At 39.9% G+C, this 20,139-nt stretch overlaps 1 protein-coding gene across 3 annotated transcripts in view; it reads right to left on the bottom strand.

Annotated features, from left to right (window-relative positions):
• Window positions 1-2,017: 2,017 nt before the first annotated feature.
• chd2 (chromodomain helicase DNA binding protein 2) overlaps window positions 2,018-20,139 on the bottom strand; it is a 30,817-nt gene continuing 12,695 nt past the window's right edge. Inside the window, exons 6-42 of one of the 3 annotated variants that reach the window (XM_041795650.1) lie at window positions 19,897-20,131; window positions 18,958-19,044; window positions 18,726-18,787; window positions 18,182-18,304; window positions 17,670-17,846; window positions 17,332-17,471; window positions 16,245-16,470; window positions 16,055-16,155; window positions 15,916-15,957; window positions 15,091-15,269; window positions 14,808-14,932; window positions 14,484-14,700; window positions 14,262-14,351; window positions 13,975-14,165; window positions 13,680-13,868; window positions 13,393-13,555; window positions 13,090-13,242; window positions 12,329-12,400; window positions 11,747-11,896; window positions 11,500-11,648; window positions 11,318-11,414; window positions 11,142-11,234; window positions 10,830-11,003; window positions 10,478-10,647; window positions 10,341-10,382; window positions 8,839-8,978; window positions 8,615-8,753; window positions 8,360-8,510; window positions 7,999-8,121; window positions 7,765-7,884; window positions 7,171-7,311; window positions 6,893-7,009; window positions 6,010-6,188; window positions 5,824-5,923; window positions 5,529-5,721; window positions 5,092-5,338; window positions 2,018-3,925 (exon numbers count right to left, since the gene is read on the bottom strand). In XM_041795650.1, coding sequence (XP_041651584.1) covers window positions 3,640-3,925; window positions 5,092-5,338; window positions 5,529-5,721; window positions 5,824-5,923; window positions 6,010-6,188; window positions 6,893-7,009; window positions 7,171-7,311; window positions 7,765-7,884; window positions 7,999-8,121; window positions 8,360-8,510; window positions 8,615-8,753; window positions 8,839-8,978; window positions 10,341-10,382; window positions 10,478-10,647; window positions 10,830-11,003; window positions 11,142-11,234; window positions 11,318-11,414; window positions 11,500-11,648; window positions 11,747-11,896; window positions 12,329-12,400; window positions 13,090-13,242; window positions 13,393-13,555; window positions 13,680-13,868; window positions 13,975-14,165; window positions 14,262-14,351; window positions 14,484-14,700; window positions 14,808-14,932; window positions 15,091-15,269; window positions 15,916-15,957; window positions 16,055-16,155; window positions 16,245-16,470; window positions 17,332-17,471; window positions 17,670-17,846; window positions 18,182-18,304; window positions 18,726-18,787; window positions 18,958-19,044; window positions 19,897-20,131 — 5,383 coding nt within the window. In that variant the 3' untranslated portion in view covers window positions 2,018-3,639. Of the gene's footprint in view, window positions 3,926-5,091; window positions 5,339-5,528; window positions 5,722-5,823; window positions 5,924-6,009; window positions 6,189-6,892; window positions 7,010-7,170; window positions 7,315-7,764; window positions 7,885-7,998; window positions 8,122-8,359; window positions 8,511-8,614; window positions 8,754-8,838; window positions 8,979-10,340; window positions 10,383-10,477; window positions 10,648-10,829; window positions 11,004-11,141; window positions 11,235-11,317; window positions 11,415-11,499; window positions 11,649-11,746; window positions 11,897-12,328; window positions 12,401-13,089; window positions 13,243-13,392; window positions 13,556-13,679; window positions 13,869-13,974; window positions 14,166-14,261; window positions 14,352-14,483; window positions 14,701-14,807; window positions 14,933-15,090; window positions 15,270-15,915; window positions 15,958-16,054; window positions 16,156-16,244; window positions 16,471-17,331; window positions 17,472-17,669; window positions 17,847-18,181; window positions 18,305-18,725; window positions 18,788-18,957; window positions 19,045-19,896; window positions 20,132-20,139 lie in introns of all 3 variants that reach the window. The other 2 variants (XM_041795649.1, XM_041795651.1) reach the window with 2 other exon arrangements.

Genomic DNA, 20,139 nt, shown 5'->3' with positions numbered 1-20,139 from the left:
TTTAAAGTGAATTACGTGCAGCCATTTGTTGTGGAATAATGGTAACAAGCAGTGTCAGCAGGCTGTTCAAAAGAAGACAACCACCCTGTGTTAAAGAAAAAAGACCATGTAAGACCATCTTGCATATATAATTCACCTAAAAATGGGCCTTAGGGATTCCCCCAGTCACTTAACTTCTGCTGTTTCAGGATCATTATGACATTAAGAGGCAAAGAAGAGCAGGTTTTATTGTCATCACTGGCCCACTAATGCATTTTACTTCCACTATTTCACATATCTCAGCAGTGTTTAGGGTAATGTGTTACAGAGCAGTACAATAGTGTACTTCATACTTACTTGTTCCCTTTGCCATCCTAGGAGATGTCCTTTATACTGGTTAATTAGGATTCCTGGCTACCATTGCACTAGAAGATAAAAGAACACTACAAGCAACGCGGGGAAAATGTCATTGAAAAGTCAGGGTATGGAAACAGATATTTCCAAGGCACTGAAAATCTCCCAAAGTTCAGATAAATCCATCATCAAGAAACAGAGAGGATATGGCACGTGTAAATCTGCCTAGATCAGGCCACCCTCACAAACTGAGTGAACGTGCAAGGAGACTAGTGAGAGAGGCCACAAGGCACCTATGACTACTCTGAAGGAGTTACAAGCTTCAGCAGCTGAAAGACTCTGCATACAATTGTTGCCTGGGTTTTTCACCAGTCAAAGCTTTATGGGAGAATGGCAAAGAGAAAACCACTGTTGAAGAAAACTCAAATTAAATCTTGACTACAGTTTGCTAAAAGGCATGTGGGAGACTCTATGGTCAAGTGGATAAAAGTTCTTTGGACTGATGAGACCATAATTGTGCTTTTTGGCCATCAGACAAGACACTGTTTTTGGTGGGCACCAAACACTACACATAACTACAAACACATCATCCCCACTCAGAAGCACTGTGGTGGCAGCATCATGCTGTGGGGATGCTTCTCGGCAGCCTGACTTTGAAGGCTTGTGGAGGTAGAGTGTAAAATGAATGGGGCAAAATAAAGAAAAAATGCTGGAGGGCAATCTTACTCAGTCTGCAAGAGAACTACTCCAGCAGCTCAGTTACCCAAGGAATATAACAAAAGCTACAGAGAAATGATTTAAATAGAAAAAGATGAATGTTCCGGGGTGGCTGAGTCAAAGATCAGAACTTAATCCAATATAATTTGTGGCTTGACTTGATATGTAAGCCTGAGACCTATCCACACAGACAGCACTGTGATTGCAGCCAAAGGTGCATCTACTAAATACTAACTTGAAGGGGGTGAATATCTATGCTGTCACAAATTTTACATTACATATTTCTATTTAATTTACATTACTTTGTAGAAATCTGTTTCAGTTGTCAAAAGAGCCAAATTATATTTATGATTGATTTTATATCAATAGAATGGTAAAACATTCTAGGGGGTGTACACTTTATCAGCACTATAAGTTGCATGGGGTATGCACAAAAAGCTTTGCATCGTTAACAAAATACCAACAAACAAATGTGCTATTTTTTTGTTTGTGTAAAGTACTAGAATTTACTTTTTTAACATAGTTTGTCTTTTCCATTTGTATTTTTTGCTGAATCCACTGTCAACCCTTTCAGGATGTGTTTATTTTAACCTTTATCTTCAGTCTATTCATTTTGAAGAAATAAGGAACAATATGGGGGACTGGTAACCTGATGGTTTTGTCCTCACATCCTATCTACACAGGCTCGAGTCTTTAGGTTACTGTCAATGATAAGGACAAAAACAAAAACAAAAAAAATCAGGAATAAGTGTAGAATCTGCATCTTCTGGTTACGATTAAAACAGACATCTGATACTCTAATGATGTGGGATTTGAGAATCCAATTAACACTCTACATCAATATATTAATCAATGGATAAAACTTTTATTAGTTGCACTAATAAGAAAGAAATTACATCAGTCTTTTGATTCTGACTGAGGAGAGATGATTTAATCAAGTGAGGAACTACAAGAGGACAAAATTTTATTGTGTAACAAAGTTTATTACATATGTTCCAACATATGTACAGCACATTTCTCATGAAGAGTGGTTCTGTCACAAATATAAATTATTTAGACTTCTTAAAGAACATATGATACAGGAACTGTGGCTTGCTTAATGTGGAAGAAGAGCTGGCTGTTCACTGTAACGGGTCTATTAAGTGCCCCTGGACCAAACACATGATTTCTGTGTATTAACATTTGCTTTTTCCCCCTCAAACCATCAACCCTTTTCAAAATCACACAATGATCAAAAGAATACATGGTCCCTTCACCCATCTTCAGCCATTCAGTGGAAAAATCTGACTGTAATACAACACCTCTTGACTGCGTTAGACCCCGGTATTGTCTATTAGCCAACACACATAATTATGATACACACATAAATAAGGCACAAAAGGAGAAGCTTTAAAAAACAGAAAACGATGTAGGGCCAGGGCAGGGCTGGATTTGGCACAGGAAAAGATGAAAAAAGGTAGAATAAACAAGGAAATGTCATCAGAAGTGTCCCAGTAACACCTTATAACCTACCAGCAGCTGTCTGAGCATCCAAACTACAACCATGAAGTAGCAAAAAAATGTTTATCAGAGTACTTTGAACATAATCAAGTACTCATATACAGCAAATGTAAAGATGAGTGAATTATAAAATGTACACTGAAGTACCATCATTAACCTTTGTAATACTGAAAGGCAAATATAAAGGATTGTTCTAAGTCATAGTGTTATTAACCTTTGCACAGTGCTGTGCAATAAATACTGCTTACAGAGCTTCATTTCATTGGGCCTACTGAAGGGAAAGTGGTTAAAGTGAACAGAGCAAGAGGATTGCAATGATTTATATCACTACACAATTACAGAACAAACTATTACTTGTACACAAGAAATATGACTTTGCTAAAACCTCCTAAAACTTCATGTAGAGTGTCTGGAGGAAAGATACTGGCATGATTAATCATTCAAATGTCAAACAGAATCAGGCCGTCTTATCACGGCACAGTCGAACCCCCACATGGTGAAACTCCATGATTCGGTTCAGCTACATGTTCAAGATGAACATTTTGAAGGTGCAGATGATAACATAATACACATTCTATTGTAATGACATCATTTGTGAGACTTAAAGCTAAACACACACACTCAAAAAATGCATGTCCATGTCGTGCTTCATTTGGGAATAATCCCGTACATTATTCATTCAAAAAAGGCCAAAACCTTCAGGCACTTTTAGGATTGTAATAGTTCATGTATCCTAAACCCTCCTTAGATAATAGTCCATGGGACTAAGCATCTGTCATTGTCCACTCAGTCTTAGTCAAGGTTGACCAATAAAGTCAGTTCATTTAAATAAAGATGCCGGCTTTAGTTTTACATCATGAAGATGAAAGGAGGAAACACACTTCTTCCTTCAGGGCATGAATCATTCACAGCCAGTTACTGAGAGGAAAAGAGCAAACTAGTTTTGCTGGCAAAAGAGAGTCCATATTGATTCCCTTTCCACCTGCGAGCTTATGATTGGCAAGTCCAGTCTTGTCCATCAGCAGCATGTGCCTCTGATGCTGGATAAAACATACCCAGATTGGTTTCTAGGCCAGCACTGGCATACTTCTATGTTTTCCTGATGTTCCAGTTTGGATCTACAGCTGCACTGGGATCTGCAGGCCGTTCAGGTGGAGAGCGGGAGTCCTGGGGAGACTTCTGAGCCTGCGGGGAGCGAGGGTCAAGCTGAGGAGGAGGTTTGTCTGGGTGAAAGGGTCTGCTGTAGTGTTCGGGGCCAGGTGGACCTGCTGGCCTGTGCTCTGGCATCCTCCGGAAATCCTGCAGAGGACCCTCTCGACCCTGGTGGTAGTTAGGACGAAAGTCATCTGGACGTCTTCTTTTAGGATCCAGATGTCTGAAAAAAAGACATTAAAGGCATTTTTAACAGTTGTTTTATGTAATTGGTAATGTTGATAAGGTCAGTGCTGATGATTAAAAATACAGCTGCATGTAAGTCCTAAATTAACAGGGGGAACTTTCCAATTATAAGTAAAAAGTTAAACCCAGATTTAACAGTAAAAATAAGCATAAAAAAACAGAATCATTCCCAGTAGGTCAGGGGCCCCATCTGTTTGATTTTAACCCTCTGATCTCTGAGCTATTCTTTGACCTTTTTGTCTTGCCTGGACTTATTTTCTCAAAAAGCTTGTAAAATATCAAACCTGTGGTAAACAGTCAAGCTCTAAACATCCTTTTTTCAAGACAACCTGGGCTTTAAGAATTTGCGTGCTGCAGTAATGTCATTTAAATCTTAAACAAAACTTAAGGGACTATCCCATCTCTTGGGGACCAAAAAGTGAAAAAAGAATCATTCTGTGACAAAAAGTCTTCAAAATATTCACATATTTCCAAAATAAGTGCTTGCACTTTCTTCTATTAGCTGATTATTAGCCATTATTCAAAGCAGTTCTTGTCTGAAGTGACACAGTGGACACAGCACAACCTCCCTGTATACACAAGCACTGTTTGGCAAAGAATGATGTGACGACAGAACAGCCTGCCATTGGTTGTCAAAGCCGATGTGACATCCAATTTAGGAAAACATTATGGTGGCTAATGCTAGCTGCAGAAACCATCGAAAATTTGATTAACAATAGATAAATAAGATGTTCAATATCAGAGTTACTGGTGTGGATTCATCTTTCAAGACCCCTGCAAGTCACTGAAGTTTGGAGCCTGCTTGAAAAGCTTCTGTAAAAGCTATGAAGGCACGAATAGTGCCATGAAAATGAAATGTAGGACTTCCAGAAGGAAACAAAGCAAGTGGCTCCAGTTTAAGTTATCCGACTTTTACCTCTGTCTTTTCTTGTACATGACAACAACGGTCTCGTAGGGTTAACCTTGTAAAAATATAACTCCTTTTTTGAGAAACGGCAAGTTTCTTTAACATCAGTAACACATTTTTCCTCTGCTCCACTGACTTACTCTTTTCCTCCGTCACCTCCACTTAGCATTTAGTCGTTAAAAGTTTTTCATATTTAAAACGAAACCTATTATAAATCAAGCCTGAGTAACACTCACCTGTCGTAATAGGGCCGGTGGCCCCTGTGGTCCCGGTCATTCCCATACTGGTCATACGGTCGTTTGCGAGGGGAGCTGTTGTTGTTGCGGTAATTGCCTGAGCGGTATGGGTCTCCATGGGAACGTCGATCACCATAGTGATCCTTGTAGCGATGCTGGTCATAGGGGTGATGTCGTTCTCCCTGCCATGTTTGGTTGCTGTTACCTGGGTAATTGTATTTACGGTCCCTCTGCCAGTCTCCCCTGTCTGTAAAGAAAAGTGTCTAAAGTTTTATCACTAAGCTCACACTCCATCATTGGAATAGTAACTTCAGTAAAAAAGATTTGTTGAACCTTGAATGACCCTGATGTGAAATTACCAAAAAGCCGGGACACAGAGAGATCTGTCTACCATCACTCCTCAACCTTAAATTTGAAATAATAGTAAAAACATGTACCATCATTGCTGAAGTGCCGTTTATTAGCTGTGTTGTACGGCTCTCTGTGGTGTCCGTGGGGGCCTGACTGAGGGGGATGAGGTGCAGCTTTGGAGGGTGGCTGAGCGCCCATGGAGTCTCGACTTGAACCAGACGGCTCCGGTCTGAAAGACTTAGTCCTCCCTGCAGGATCCTCCTTCTTCTTCTGCTCTTTCTAGAAGTGATAAAGAATTTCAGTTTTACTCTTGGTTATAAATGAAGTCATGTTCATGCCATATAAAGTACGGCAGGTAGCTTCGAATCCAACACAACTTGCCTCTTCCTCATGTGAACGCTTCTTCTGTGCCATTTTATAAAGCTTGTGAAGCTTTCTTGCGCCAAACTCTGTAAACTTTGACACAAATATCCAGAGGTTTCTGCAAAAATAAAAAAAAGGTATGAGCAAAGTTAATCAAGTGATTATAAAGATCAGTTTCACAGAGATAACATCCAACAAGCTCACCTTCGCCATATTTTCACATGTTCAGGGTCACTGTAGGCTTTAAGGCACTCTGTGATTCGGTCTCCAATCTTCAGTAAGCATGTGCGAGTGTGCTGAAGCTGCTCCTGGTCAGACAGCCCCTCGTCCGGCTTATCAAGCTGCTTCAGGGCCTTCTTCACCGGCCTCATGCGCTCCTTACACTACACACAAACCAAGTTCATTATGTCATTGTAAAATACAGCATGTGAATTCTTTAGAATAAAAATTCAACATAAACTCTGGAGCAGTGGTTCTCAAATGGTGAGGCAAGCTGATGTGCCTTGAGGAAAGTCTAGGTGTTCTGCTGGAACATGTACAACCATACCAGATTACTGTGACTATACAACAATTAAGGATGTCTTTGCTTGAGTTTGCACTGGTATTTTTAATACAATAATACTGTTTCGAAGCTTGCAATATCATAAAGGATCATATCATCAAAATAGCGGGCAATACTAAGAAAACTAAAAAATATTCCACAATCATTCTGTTTTTTTTTTCTGACTGTGCCTTTGTTTCATTTAAACATATTTGGATAACTTGGTGTAAACAGAACAAATAAGGTCCAAAAAGTTTTGAATTTGCTACAGCAGATTGCTTTAATCAAGAACTGTAAATTAGTGCAATTTAAGCATTTATCTGTGTTTTTCAGTTTTTCAAGAATGGTGTAGTGATGCAGGTCTAGCTGTGCACTGTGAATTTGAACAACCATGAATTATTACTACAACTATACATCAACTAAAGATGGCTAAATATGACATGTTAAAGAGGTGATCAGTGAGCCTTGAGATTTTGGCTTAATCTTAGGTGTACCTTGAGCAAAAACATTTTTAAAAATCTCTAACATTTTTTAAAATAAACTTACAATACTGAAAGTGTCTTGGTCCAGTTCATCGTCCTCCTTTCCTTCAATGGGAACAGGCTCAGACCCGGCTGTGATGTGAACTGGACCTTGGGTCTTCTTCCCTTTGGTTCCTTTAGCCTGAGGGGAAAAGATACAATCAAACCCAAATCCAACATCAATACCTTAAAACTGTTTTTCACAGCACGGGCACAGACTGGCAAAAGCAACGTTTAATGACATCACAATAAACCTGCAATCTTAGCAGATATAATAAGGTTATGAATACTTCACTTAAATACCTTTTCTTTTCTTGGCTTGGCACCTTTTTTGTCTTTGTCCCCGTCTTTCTCTTTTTTAGGAGTTCCCTGTTTTTCTTTGTTCTCTTTGTTATCCTTTTTCTTTTGTCTCTTCTTGGCAGGGGACTTCTCAGCTCCATTATCCTGCTGTTCAATATGAAAAAAGGCTTATAGTGCAAAATGTAACTGACTATTTCAGAAAAAGCATAGAAAATGCCATGCATTCTCATCAAATAAATCACTCTGTTGATGAAGTAAGATATACATTTTTTAAAGGTACTTCAGTGATTTAAGTTTATCATTAAGAATATGATATGATAAAAATCTTGCACATGAGCCACTGATGCATTTGCTACACCTACAGAAACTTTGATCACATACTAAATTTCACTGAATCAGCAAGGCAAAGGCATGAGGACATAGAGAAGACTCTGCTTTCAAATTTTAGACAAATTAGTTAATCCTTAGAAAAAAGTAACCTTATAATGTCAACAGACACAGCATCCACTGTGCCTGAATTCAATATTTAGCCTTCATATATACTAGAATCAGCAGAAAACCCTGAGACTGCAGGTGGTTCTTCATCTAATGGCTCACCTTGACCTCGCCTTCTTCTGATGGGTTGTCAGACAGATGGGGGGACGAGATTTCATTGCCCTGTTCGTCCTTGAGGAGCTTCTCTTTTTTCACACGAGGCTTCCTCTTCCTCACTTTGACCTGAAGAAGATAACAGATAAGCAATGTCGCTGGGAGGAGTAGTGTAAATCAAAGGCCAGATTCATGTGGTGAAAACAATGAAGAAGGTCGATTCAGCAATGATTAGCATCTTACCTCTCCCTCAGTTTTAGACACATCCGTGTTGTCTTGTTCCTTTTTCAGCAGCTTTAGGAGATACTCGGCTCTCCCTTGTAACTGCTTACTTTGAGGCTTCTTGCTAGGATCATCTGGGAGAATCTGTGCAAAGGGAATTAAATGAAAGACTAATGTTTACATCCTTTGATATATAATTAAAAGAGCTTTTTGATTCAACTTGACCAAATCTTCACTTCTAAAAGATATTTTTTCAGCTTTTAATCCTCCAAACCAAACAGTTTGCTAATAATAAATGCAATAAATATATAAAGCTAAGCATTTTCCTCTCTACCAAAACACGATGTTTGATTATCACACCAGGTAGAAAGAAAATATTTGCCTTATCAGCGAGTTTAAGATCAGGGTCAGTCTTGATAAGATCCCAGTTGCCAAAGCCATGCTCATAGATGCCAAGCAGAAGCTGGACATCATCCTGAAGATCCCAGTCCACATCAAAGTGGGCTACTTTGACCCTGCATGTCAGCTTGAACCTGCAGTTAACAGAGACTATTTAAGTTATGTCTAAAACACATTTGCACTTCTCTGAACATCCTAAAAAACAAAGGTCTGTCTGCTCACTAAAGTGGTATCTTACTTATTTCTTTCGTCAGGATTGGCTGGCACTGCTTTGTGTAGAGGCTCAAACTCCTCCTCATGCTGGATGATGGTCTTGGCATTAACTTGAACTCCTGAGATCTTGATGTTGACTCCTCTCCTCTTTCCAGGACCTTTGGCTGTAATAGTAACATACATGTTTTCAGAAACTGGGGAAAAATCATGCTAATTTTAATGAATTCTAAAGAAGCAGAAGCATCGAACCTTCAACTGGATTCTCTTTGAGCTGTTCCTCATGCTCCTGCAATGCAGTCACACAGCTCGTATGAATAAGTTCACCGAGTCTCTTCAGGTCTGCTATGGATTTATCAACCAGCTCTGAGTCCCGGGCGATGGCCTCCAACCTGGATACAGAAACGAGGACTTCACTGTATTTGTTGCTTACTCTTATTCTACTAAATTGTTTAATACTAGAGCCCGACCGATATGGGATTTTTGGGGCCGATGCCGATATTGATATTGGGGGCTAGAAAAAGCTGATATCCAATATATCTGCCGATATCCGATATATTGGCCGATAACCGATATTTTGGCCAACATATGAAATAAGAAAATTGATATACACAGGATATATACTGTACATGAACACAAATGTGGACATGTGAATAACCAGTTGCATTTATCTTTGTTTATTTCAAAAAGATGCAAATTAGATGACATTAAAACGCTGTATAATAGTCTTATACTGTGGCTGTGCACCATATTAGACAGAAAAATGGTAAATGTAGAGCCATATTTACATCGTTGTGGCAAATATGCACACAGAATATGTTTACAGTGTATTTCTTGATAACCCTGAGGAAGGCCACACGCTTAAATGTGCCTGTTTTATAAAGTTGTTCTCTAAAGATTTACTATTAGTGAAACTTTCTGTCTCCACACTGGCAGAATATGTCACAGAAAAGACAAACACAGTATGAATGCTTTTCTGGTTTGTGCTTTTCAAAGTAAAAGCCCGGTTTAGCATTCCTATAGAGAAACTCTGTTCACTTGTACAGAAAGCTTTTATTTTGAATAGTTCCCGACACACTTCTCCTATACACTAAATCAAGTCACTTTAAGGGCAGGGCTTTGAGAGCAGGGAGATGCAGCTGGCACGCAGAAAATTCGCGCCCTGTGTGAAAGCTGCACCGGCAGGAACTGGAGCTGACACACACAGCACACGCAAGCAGCAAAACACGAGCGTTAGTCCTCTACTCTGCTGCATTCGAACTGCATGAGGATGCGGCTGCCTGTGAGTGCTTAGGGACGGGGAGGGGCCCACGGCTGCACCCGCTGCTCAGTGAGAAGAGCAACAACGATACGTGCTTTCACGTCAAAGTCTCTAAAACTCTCCAGTAACACCAGAAAAAGTCGCTAGATTTGTCGCTAGTCGCTTTTTTGAAAAAGAGTCGCTAGAGGGGTCTGAAAACTTGCTAAATATAGCGACAAAGTTGCTAAGTTGGCAACACTGAGTGAGGGAGAGCTGCTGCTGCACTCTGCGTCTGAGGGGAAGGGGCCAGGCACTCAGGCTGAGTTCAGCATGGACACACACAGAGCAACAGGAGCAGAGACAATCCCCTCGCAGCAAAAAAGTTAATATATCGGCTACATATTGGCTGATGTCGATTTATCTGTGAAACACTACAATCGGCCCGCTGATAAATTGGTCTGGCTCTAATAAATACAGTTCTTTTAGTTTTAATGTCAATGCACAAAATGTTTACCTTTCCAGAGGAGATCCAAATTTCTTGTATGCCTTAATGAACCTGGAAATGATGATTAAAAAAAATATATTTCAATTGGTAAAACAAAACAATAGCAAAAACATAAACAGCAAGAGAGAAATGTTCAAACACTTTACCTGCGTATTTCTGCATCAGTGAAACCCTCCACGTTGTTTTTGCGAGCTCTTGGTCTGCCTCTCCTCTTTGGCTTCTTGTCGTCATCGCTATCATCAGTCTCGCTGTCAGAGCCTGAAGAGCGATGTTTCAGCTTAGAGCCCACATCACTGTCGCTATCATTGGCCTGAGCCTGAATTACAAAGGATGAGAGCAACACCTTAATACAACCATTTAACAAATAGTAAGTCAGTATGTTTCAGAGATGAAGCATTTCATTGTATTTCTAATAAAATGGGTGTTTATGAATTACAATGGGGTTGAGAATGGCCAAACATGTCCTTTGACAAATTAATCTTTAAATTCTCCGCTTACCTTCTTGTTGGAGCTCCTGCTTCGGGGAAGCATGAAAATGTCCTCCATCTCTCGCTGCTTCTCCTCTTCCTCAATTTTGCGTCGCTGTTCCTCAGGGATGATTTCCTCCCACTCCCTTGAGGGCTTCTCCTCAAAATCTGGCACAGTCTCCTCCATGCTGGAGAAGTTGGCCACCTGCAGCAGCATCAATCAGGGGACAGAAAGGAGCGGGTTAAAGGAGAAGGAGGCCACATGAGACGAAGTGATTTTAGATCTGGAGTAGACTTGTGGTTACTTTACAATCATGCAACAGTAAAAACAGCATGCAAGTACCTTAAACTGGGACAGAAGTTCATCTGCAGCACTTGAGCCCTGGTCACTTTCTCTAGTTTCAGCTAACCTGAGGATTTCATCAATGTCCATCTCCTGCAGAAACATACACTCTGGGTAAATTTTACATCAAGACTTTAAGATGCAAAGAGGATAAAAAGTAACAGTCATTTACATACCTGAGGTTCAGACTCCTCTCCTTCGGCTTCTTTAAAGAGTTCCTCTGCACCAAACTTGAGGATGGCTGTCAGCTCCTCTTTATTAAACGGGTTTGAACTGTGAACAGAAAACAAGGATTTTTTACTTTGTGCACTCATAACAAACCTAATCATAAACCTGTATGTCATTTCTGCCATCTCACTTTGTGTTTCCTGAGTTGCTGTCCAGTACAGTTCGACCTGTGGTGTCCATTCTCTGAATGACAAGATGATCCAAAACCATCTTCTTCTTTGCTCTCTCAATAATGTCCTCTTCCACTGTTCCTTTAGTGACCAGCCGGTAAATATTCACCTATGAAGGAAAAACAAAAAAAAGCTCTAAGTTTTATGTTCTGAACCATATACTAGCATTATCTAAAGTGAAAGGCTTCTACCGGAGGTGTGGATTACCTGTTTCTTCTGACCAATCCTGTGAGCCCTGGCTTGTGCCTGCAGGTCATTTTGCGGGTTCCAGTCAGAGTCAAAGATGACTACTGTGTCGGCTGAGGCCAAGTTTATCCCAAGACCTCCAGCTCTGGTGGACAACAGGAAGCAGAAATCCTAGAAAATAGATGAAGCCATTAGTATAGAGTCAAACATTTGTAAATGTGTCTTAAACTATCAATAAACAACTAAATCTTTAAGTTTTTTTGTGAAAGACTACTTAAACACCACTTATATTTCTGTCCTTTTTGTGTGTTTTTTTTTTTATTAAGTATACCCCACACCAGATACTGCTCAGCAGATAATACAATGTTAATTAGTTTAAAACATTCATTAACCCGACCCCCCAGATTTTGCCAAGATTGTTTTTTTTGTTGTTGTTGTTTTTCAAAAATTCTGATGGTTATGGTGCAAATTTTACAGAAATTTATAAGGTTCTATTTGCTATTGCTGCCTAAATAGATAGTAAATATCAGTTAGGTTCCTAGGCCAGTAATCTCTAATCTCCCAATCTATCAGTTAATAATATCAAGATATGTGCATACACACCTCTGAGCCTTCAGCGTTGAAGTGGTCAAGCGCTTGCTTACGGATTTCTCCCTTTATGGAGCCGTCCAGCCGCTGGAGAGGAGGGAGACAAACATAAAGAGAATAAACCTTTGAGGACTTCCTCCTGGGCAGCCGCCTACGATAACCTTTTGTTTGACGTGCCAGTGTATCCAGTCCATATGTTAAGATTGATCCCGACAGTCTGTACCAAAGACTACGTCAGCAAAAATGACACAAGCAGATTGACTTGCAGACGTTAGATGGGTCTTCAGCAGCAAATAACTTGTTGATATAAATAACCACATGAACTCCCAGCCTGGCAGAGTATGTGTACCACAACACTGACATCCAATCCTCATCCCAGCACACCCCCTCCCCCAACACAACCCCCTGACGGGCCCTATCAGAGTAAACACCAAAAAGAAGATGAACAGAAAATGACATCTGGAACCAAAAAATGCCATGATAGACAGTGACAGGAGAAACTGCTGGTGCAGCAGATTAAAACAGACACAAGCTGAAAATTTTGTAGGTTTAAATATCATTTCTACAGCAGGTTTACAGCCCCATATCTATGAGATGTAAATTATGGGCTGTTATTTGTACACTAACATTTTCTGCATCCTTTGGTAAAAAGGGAACTTGAAAAGTATGGCTGCATTTTTATGGCCAAAAATAAAAATGTGTTCCTTCGTTTTTCAAACTTCACATGACAGTCAAAAAGCAGCTAATTTACAACCTTGAAAATCTTCAAATCTTACCTGAAATGGGTAGCGATTCATGGTGAGGTACTCAGCCAGAATGTCCAACATCCTGACCATTTGGGAGAAGATCAGGACTCTGTTCCCTCTTTCTCTTAATCTGGTCAGCAGCTTATCCAGCAGCACAAGTTTGCCACTGCCTCTAACAACACCCTAAAATATTCAGAGACAGGGTTTAAACAGCAGAAGTCAGGAAAAAATAAGCAGAACTTCTGTTTGTTTAATCACAGCTAGCTTGCTTCCCAGAGTGGAGATATCCTGAGGTGATGCTGCAAGCTGAAGAGGACTCATGAGGAGACTTACCTGCTTTCTTTCCTGCTGTGTTTCAGTCTCCCCCTCCTCAGGCTGTTTAATGAGGAAAGAATGGTTGCAGCACTTTTTAAGCTCCATAACAATGTTGAGAAAGCCAGAGGAGCTGCCTCGGGTGCCTTTGGCAAGAGCTTTGTAATTCCTCGTTAAAATCCACCTGGAAATATCAAGCAAGAAATTCACTTAATGAAGAGAAGAAATGCAGTTACCATACCTCGGTATCATTTTAGTGAAAACATGATGTAATAAATAGGTTAGGAAAAACAGAAATCAAACCATACTTGTAAAATTGTTTCTGCTGTGCAGTCATGTCTACACGGAGGATCTGTTCCACCTTGGCAGGGAGAGATTTTTCCACATCTTTCTTGACACGGCGCAAAAGGAAAGGCTCAAGGACTTTGTGCAGACTCTGATAACCGTTATCTCTTCCCTTCCCATGTTCATCCTCAAAATCCTCCCAAGAATCAAACCTGCAGTGCACAGCACAGATAAGAAGTGTCACTCATCTACGGCTGGAGCTCATATTGAAGACATTTCCCCTGATTTTATTCATAATAATAATAAACCAGGGCGTACTTGTCAGGCATTAGGAAGTGTAGCAGTGACCAGAGCTCTTTGAGGGAATTCTGCAGTGGAGTGCCAGTAATGAGGAGTCTGTGGTTGGACCTGAACTCCATTAATGTTTTGTAGAGCAGGGAGTCGTCGTTCTTTAGCCTGTGAGCCTCATCAACACCCAGGAAAGCCCAGTTGATGTTCCCAAGAACTCCCTGCAGATACATAATAAGATCAAAACTGAGTTTATCCTCATTAGGCAATTATACTGTGAAAAATCCTCATAATAAATAAAATCAATAAAAGAATACCTTATCTTTAAGTAGAATTTCATACGTGGTTAATAGAGCATTGAATCTGATTCTTTTGGTTTGATGGTTCACCCACTCGTAGTCTCGGATCTATTAAAAAAAAAAAAAAAAAAAAAAAAAAAAAAAAAAAGGAGCATAAGCATACTTTAATTTTATTTAATGTGAATAACTCTGATGGTGTGACCAGAAAGTATGACCCCAACCTCTTCAGGCTGTACTTACGGTTTTCCTGCTCATGACATCACCGAGGTAAACAACCACGTTCATGTCAGGAGCCCAGGTGTCGAACTCCCTCTGCCAGGAGGTCAGTGTGGACAGAGGCACTACGACCAGGAAGGGCCCGTACAGCTGATGCTGGTGAAACAGGTAGGACAAGAAAGAGATGGTCTGGATAGTCTTTCCGAGCCCCATCTCATCTGCAAGGATTACACTGTTACACCTGAAGAAAAAGCATTTCAAAAAAACAGGGTTTAAGTCTTACTGACATGCCTGTTCAACAAACATTTCAACATCATGGAGTTATCATTGCGATGTGAGAGCATTTACCTGCACCAGGAATGTGCCAACCAGTTCAAGCCATCCAGCTGATAATCTCTCAGCTGAAGGTTCTCATTTCCAATATAAGATGGCTGTTTTTTAAGAGCAACAAACCTCGGCCTTTGCTTCAACACCTGAAATCAAAGGAAAGAATGCTGTTTTTTTACCCCACATAAAATGATAGGGTTGATAAATGTAATCTATTTCTCCTATTTTTTAGATATAAGGGGAGTAGTTAAGGAATTTCATTAAAAGAAGGAGCTATTTTGTGCTCTTCTGACATAACTCTTACCTTGCAGTCTTTAGAGGGGATGGTTTTACTGGAGTTTCGGTTCGTGAAGCCGTCAATGCAATGCTGAAACTTCTTACTAACCAAAGCTCCGTCTTCCCAGCTGCACTCTGAATAGGGTAAGCCCATCCACTTGCATAGATACTCAGGCTCATTGGAGGATGGTGTTTTGTGACTGTGAGCTGTTAAAAAGGAAGACAAATTCGAGGATAAAATTAAGTTAAAAAAAGATCTTAATATCTGACAGGGGCAACGCAGACCAGCTGACAGAGAGCTAGTAATTTGTAATTATATAGCATTTTACCACATTATACTTCAGAAATATGGTAGCGTTAAGGAGGTATTAACCTAGTAATAAGGTATTTAAGTATCAAGGAAGTCCTTGTACTATTGTGGCAATTTTCTGGTAATTTTGCGGTATTTTACCCTAACCCCTCCTCTCACCATAACCCTAAAAACTCCTTGAAAATGATCAGGAAGGACTCACTTTTAGTATGCCAAAATAAAGAAATTACCTGGGAATTACCAAACAACTTATATAGAAAATTATCATCTTATTTCTAAGAAATTACTTTGTAAAATACCACCTGATTACCAGAGAATTGCCACAATATTACAAGAAAATACCTGATAACTTAGACATTATAACTTGGTAAACACTTCTTTAATGTTAATAAGTTACTACTTGGTAAAACGCCAACTTATTACAAGGTAAGTAAAACCTTATTCTTGAGAAATTACTGATAATTACACTTATTACAACAAAATTACTAGGTAATTAAGGCCCACTAAAATAAAGTGCTACTAGAAATTTTTAAAGAAACTTACAGGGAAAGTCGGAGGATCCTGCAGTCTTTCCTGTTTTTGTAGCTGTTGACATTTACATAAACATTAGTATGCATTGGTCATCTGAAGTAATCATCAGCTCTTTCATACAAACACAAACACGATCAAAGCTGACTCTTACCGATTACACGCTCAACAAACTGAAACTGCTTGCTCAAATCAGCGGCGAGCTCCTGTTGGCAGTTATGAAACTCTATATCCTCAGGAGAGGCCTTCCTCAACCTGAAAACAAGGACCAAAAAAATATTAAAATTCCTAAAAGGCTATCATTTTACATTAAAAAAGTGTTTCTATGAAGCCAAATGTTTCACCATGAATTCAGCTCCTCAGTTTTCTTTTTGTAGTTGTCCAGTTTCTTGACTCCCTTAACCTTTTGCTGCGTCAGAGAGTCAATGCTCTCCCATGTGTTGTGGATGTAGGACCAGCCCTTCCACTTGATCAGATACTGAGTCTCCCCTTCATCTTTCTCGGGGTCGAAGCCTTCGCTAGGATCTCCATTTTCCTCCACAGAGTACACAGTGGTGGTTGCCCCAGTGGCTACAACAAAGAGAGGAAACACTTTTCAAATAAGGCAAATACACAATTAAAAAGACAAAAGGTATAAGTATAATTCAAACACTTTCAAAACCAAGACTGAAACATTACACAGGTCATGGTTGCATTTTACAGCTCAAGATGGGAGACTTCAATCCTTATTTACACAAACAGGAAAATTTTAACTTTTATGGTAGACTATATTGTGAAAAATTCCTTTGAATTTTTGTAATAGGAAATTCTGAAGAGAAGCGAAGGGTGTTCAAGCACCGTACTGGCAGGAGGAACACAGGCAAAACAAAAAAATGGCACCATGTTACACAGCAGCTCCCTCAAGAACAAAGAATTTGCAAAAATAGCATTTCAACAGCATCCAGCAAGAAAAGCAGTTACATGAAAAAAGTTACAGAGCATACCCCTAATAGAGAGTAACTGGCTAAATTTTGTGACTGGTACTTATAGAATGGGAAGAATTTTAAAAATGCAACACAATGGGTTATGTTTGAAGCTTAGGAGGCGATAACTGAATCCTCAAGGCCATCTCTGGCCTAAGTGAGGCCCTCAGCAGACTCTGGCATGAGGCCCACCTACACTGCTTGATCATATTTATCATAGAAACATCAGCCTGATGTGCAGGGGGAGTGAGAAGAAAAATGCTCAAAATTAGGCCCTACAGACGATGAGGCCCCACAAACTGTGTGGTCAGTGAATCATCATGAACTAACATGTATTTCCACCAGAAAGACATCAAGATGTCTACTTTACCAACTGTTTGTCACTAAGCTGTATTGTTTCACTTCCTTTGTGCAGAAAATACAGGAGGGGGGTTAGGAGGGGGAAAAGGAAACGTTTCAGATGTATCACCTCCTTTTTTGGCCACCCTGGTGTCCATAACTCTCTCAATGGTCTCGCTGTCATCATCCTGCTGCTCCTCACCAGCCTCCCCAGTCATTTCAATCAGGTCATCAGAGTCTGTTTCAAAGTCATGTTGGTCCTCTTTGTAGCTGTAGAACAGAAGAATTCAGTGAATGCAGGAGATGTAGAAACATTACAGCACTAACAAAACAACTTCACATCAGTTAGAACAAAATAAATTAAGATCAAGTCCTGGCAAAAGGAAACTTTACATCCCTGCCACATTATTTAGGAAGATGGGAAACTGCAGTCAGAGTAAAGAGGGCACTCTGGGTTTAGTAAAGCACCTTTTGACTTTAGTTGCTCCCCTTCTGCGTGTCTGTCTCTTTGGAGTGTCTTCCTCATCATCGTCATCATCATCGTCATCATCGTCATCATCGTCTTCTTCAGCAGACGACTCCTGTTTCCTGGACTTTCTTCCTTTTTGAGACTGCTGCTTTTTGGCTGAAGATTTGGTCTGAGGTCTGAAAAACACACAGTTGTGCACAAAAAAACACTAACAACTTAGATTTTGTTAGAAGCCGGTAGATTTGTTTTTTGATTGAAAAACTGCAGCAAATGACCTGTGTAGCTACAGTCAATTCATGAATTTAATTCATCTTTTACAGCTTTAACACATGTTTAAGGTTAAGTTAAGGATTTGGTTATTTTAAAATTAACTTGAGTATACAAAGGCTGCAGCTGTCAGGTTTATACATCATGACAAATTAGAGAGGGAAAAATACAATCAAATGATACAGATTGATTTGAGATGGCTGGTGGGTAGCTGTTCGATTGCCAGGCTTCACTACACTCTTACCTTCTAGCAGGAAGTCGTCTGGATCTAACTTTTTTCTCTTCCTGCTCACTGTCTGTACTGTCGGAAGCCTCCTCCTCATCCTCCTCCTCTTCATCATTTGAGTCATCATCATTCCAGATTTGTCTTACAACAAAGAAATGCCACAAGTTCACCCTCAAGGCCCATCATAACCAATTTTAAATGTAATGAAATATCGGCCACAGGGTGTCCATCACATGAAAATTTGATCATGGATAAGCCACTGATCTGAACAATCAAATTTGTTGTTAATGTGCACCATCACCTGGCTGTCTGAAACTATCAGAGCCCATTTGGAACAAACAGATACCCATTTAATAAACAAGCACCAGATAATGAGAACCACAGTATGAGCGCACACTGCAAACACAATGACAGAATCATGGATTGAGTAAAAGTAAGGCTGACAAAACCTTCAGCTTAAGTGTGGTGACATGACTGAATAGAAACAAAACAGTGCCGTACTCAAAAACACAATAAAAATACAAAAAAGTACTATTAAAATGTTCACACTCTTCATACTCACTCCTTTTTCTTTGCTCTTGATGTTTTTCTCTTTGGACTTTCACTCTCAGAGTCACTGCTTCCCTGTAAAAAAATACAAGGACAGCACACACATTTCAGCACTATCATTACATTTCTTTCAGATGTCCACTAGATGGCGCAAGAGGCTTGTGTACCAGAACTGATGCCAAAACAGATAATTGCGCAGAGCAGTATCATGCTGCATAAATAATGTTTTTGATGCTGCAGCTTACCCCAGCTCCAATGTTCAAGCGAGCCGGCTCCTGCCTGCTGCGATTTGACCTCCTGACTCCATACACATCTGGATGTTCATCCCACAACTGTGAACAGAGAGGGACTGCTATCACTGAGGCTATCATTTTCATTTGACAAAAATATAACCTATATCAATTCTATTTTCTATAGATCTAAGTAGGGCTATTCAGCTGCACCTCAAGTTCTGTCAGTTGCCAAGAATGGCAACTGAAATAGGCTTTTGTCCTTGGAAAAATCCAAAGAAATCATATTTCATATTAAGATCCACATAAAAATCCAGAAAAAGGTGCAATAACTTAAATGAGAAGCAAAAGCTTGCAGTATTGCTTGAAATGTTCACATTAAATTTGCAAAAGCAGTCAGAAAGTATTTCCAATCATGATCCCTTAACAATTACTCTGTTTATTAAGTCACCCTAATGGGTAACTTCCCTATTTGGTATGGTTCTTGATTGAAGTTCTTAGAACTTTGGAAGGAAAAAGATTGTTTTCAGAACCGATAAATACTTTTTGTTTACTTCATGCAATTCTGCAGCTATTTTTTCAAAAGCTTTAATTTATTAGCCAAGCAGTCCCCCTTTCTTTTGACCACTAAATTTTAGGACAAAAGGGAGGAAAATAGTGCATTCAAAAAATTAAGCATGCATCCTTTTAAGCATCCTCTTGCAAAACAGATCTAAGGAACAGCAACAGGGCTATGGTCTATTGTGGATAAAAAGACAATGCTGTTGCAAAAGTTTCTCGATTATTACTGCGACTATCCTACACATCAAAGCTCTCTAATCTCATCAAGATCCTGATTACCCGAACAAAGTTAACTCAATTTCCATTAATAGAGGACAAGAATCTTAATCTGCTTTGGAAACAGTGAGTAGTCACAGAAGACTTCGTGACCCTCTGAAGTTCAGTGACCTTTACCTTCTTTACATCAGCCATTCGCTCCTTCTTTTTGACTGGCTTGTCTTTGACTTCTGTGGTGGTTTGCTGTGATTTGGAGCCTGCAGACTCGCTCCCCGACTCTGAGTGACTCTCTGACTCTGATGAGCTGTTCGACTCGGAGTTGTGGGATCTCCTCCTCTCGCTGCCATGCTCGCTCTCTGACTGACTTCCTGACTCTGATGCGGAGCGGTTGGACTCCTCTGAAGCTGAATTGCTACAGGA

This window comes from Cheilinus undulatus, linkage group 9 (assembly GCF_018320785.1).
Source record: "Cheilinus undulatus linkage group 9, ASM1832078v1, whole genome shotgun sequence".
In the NCBI taxonomy this organism is placed as follows: Eukaryota; Metazoa; Chordata; class Actinopteri; order Labriformes; family Labridae; genus Cheilinus; species Cheilinus undulatus.
This window is presented reverse-complemented; position numbering and strand designations above follow the sequence as displayed.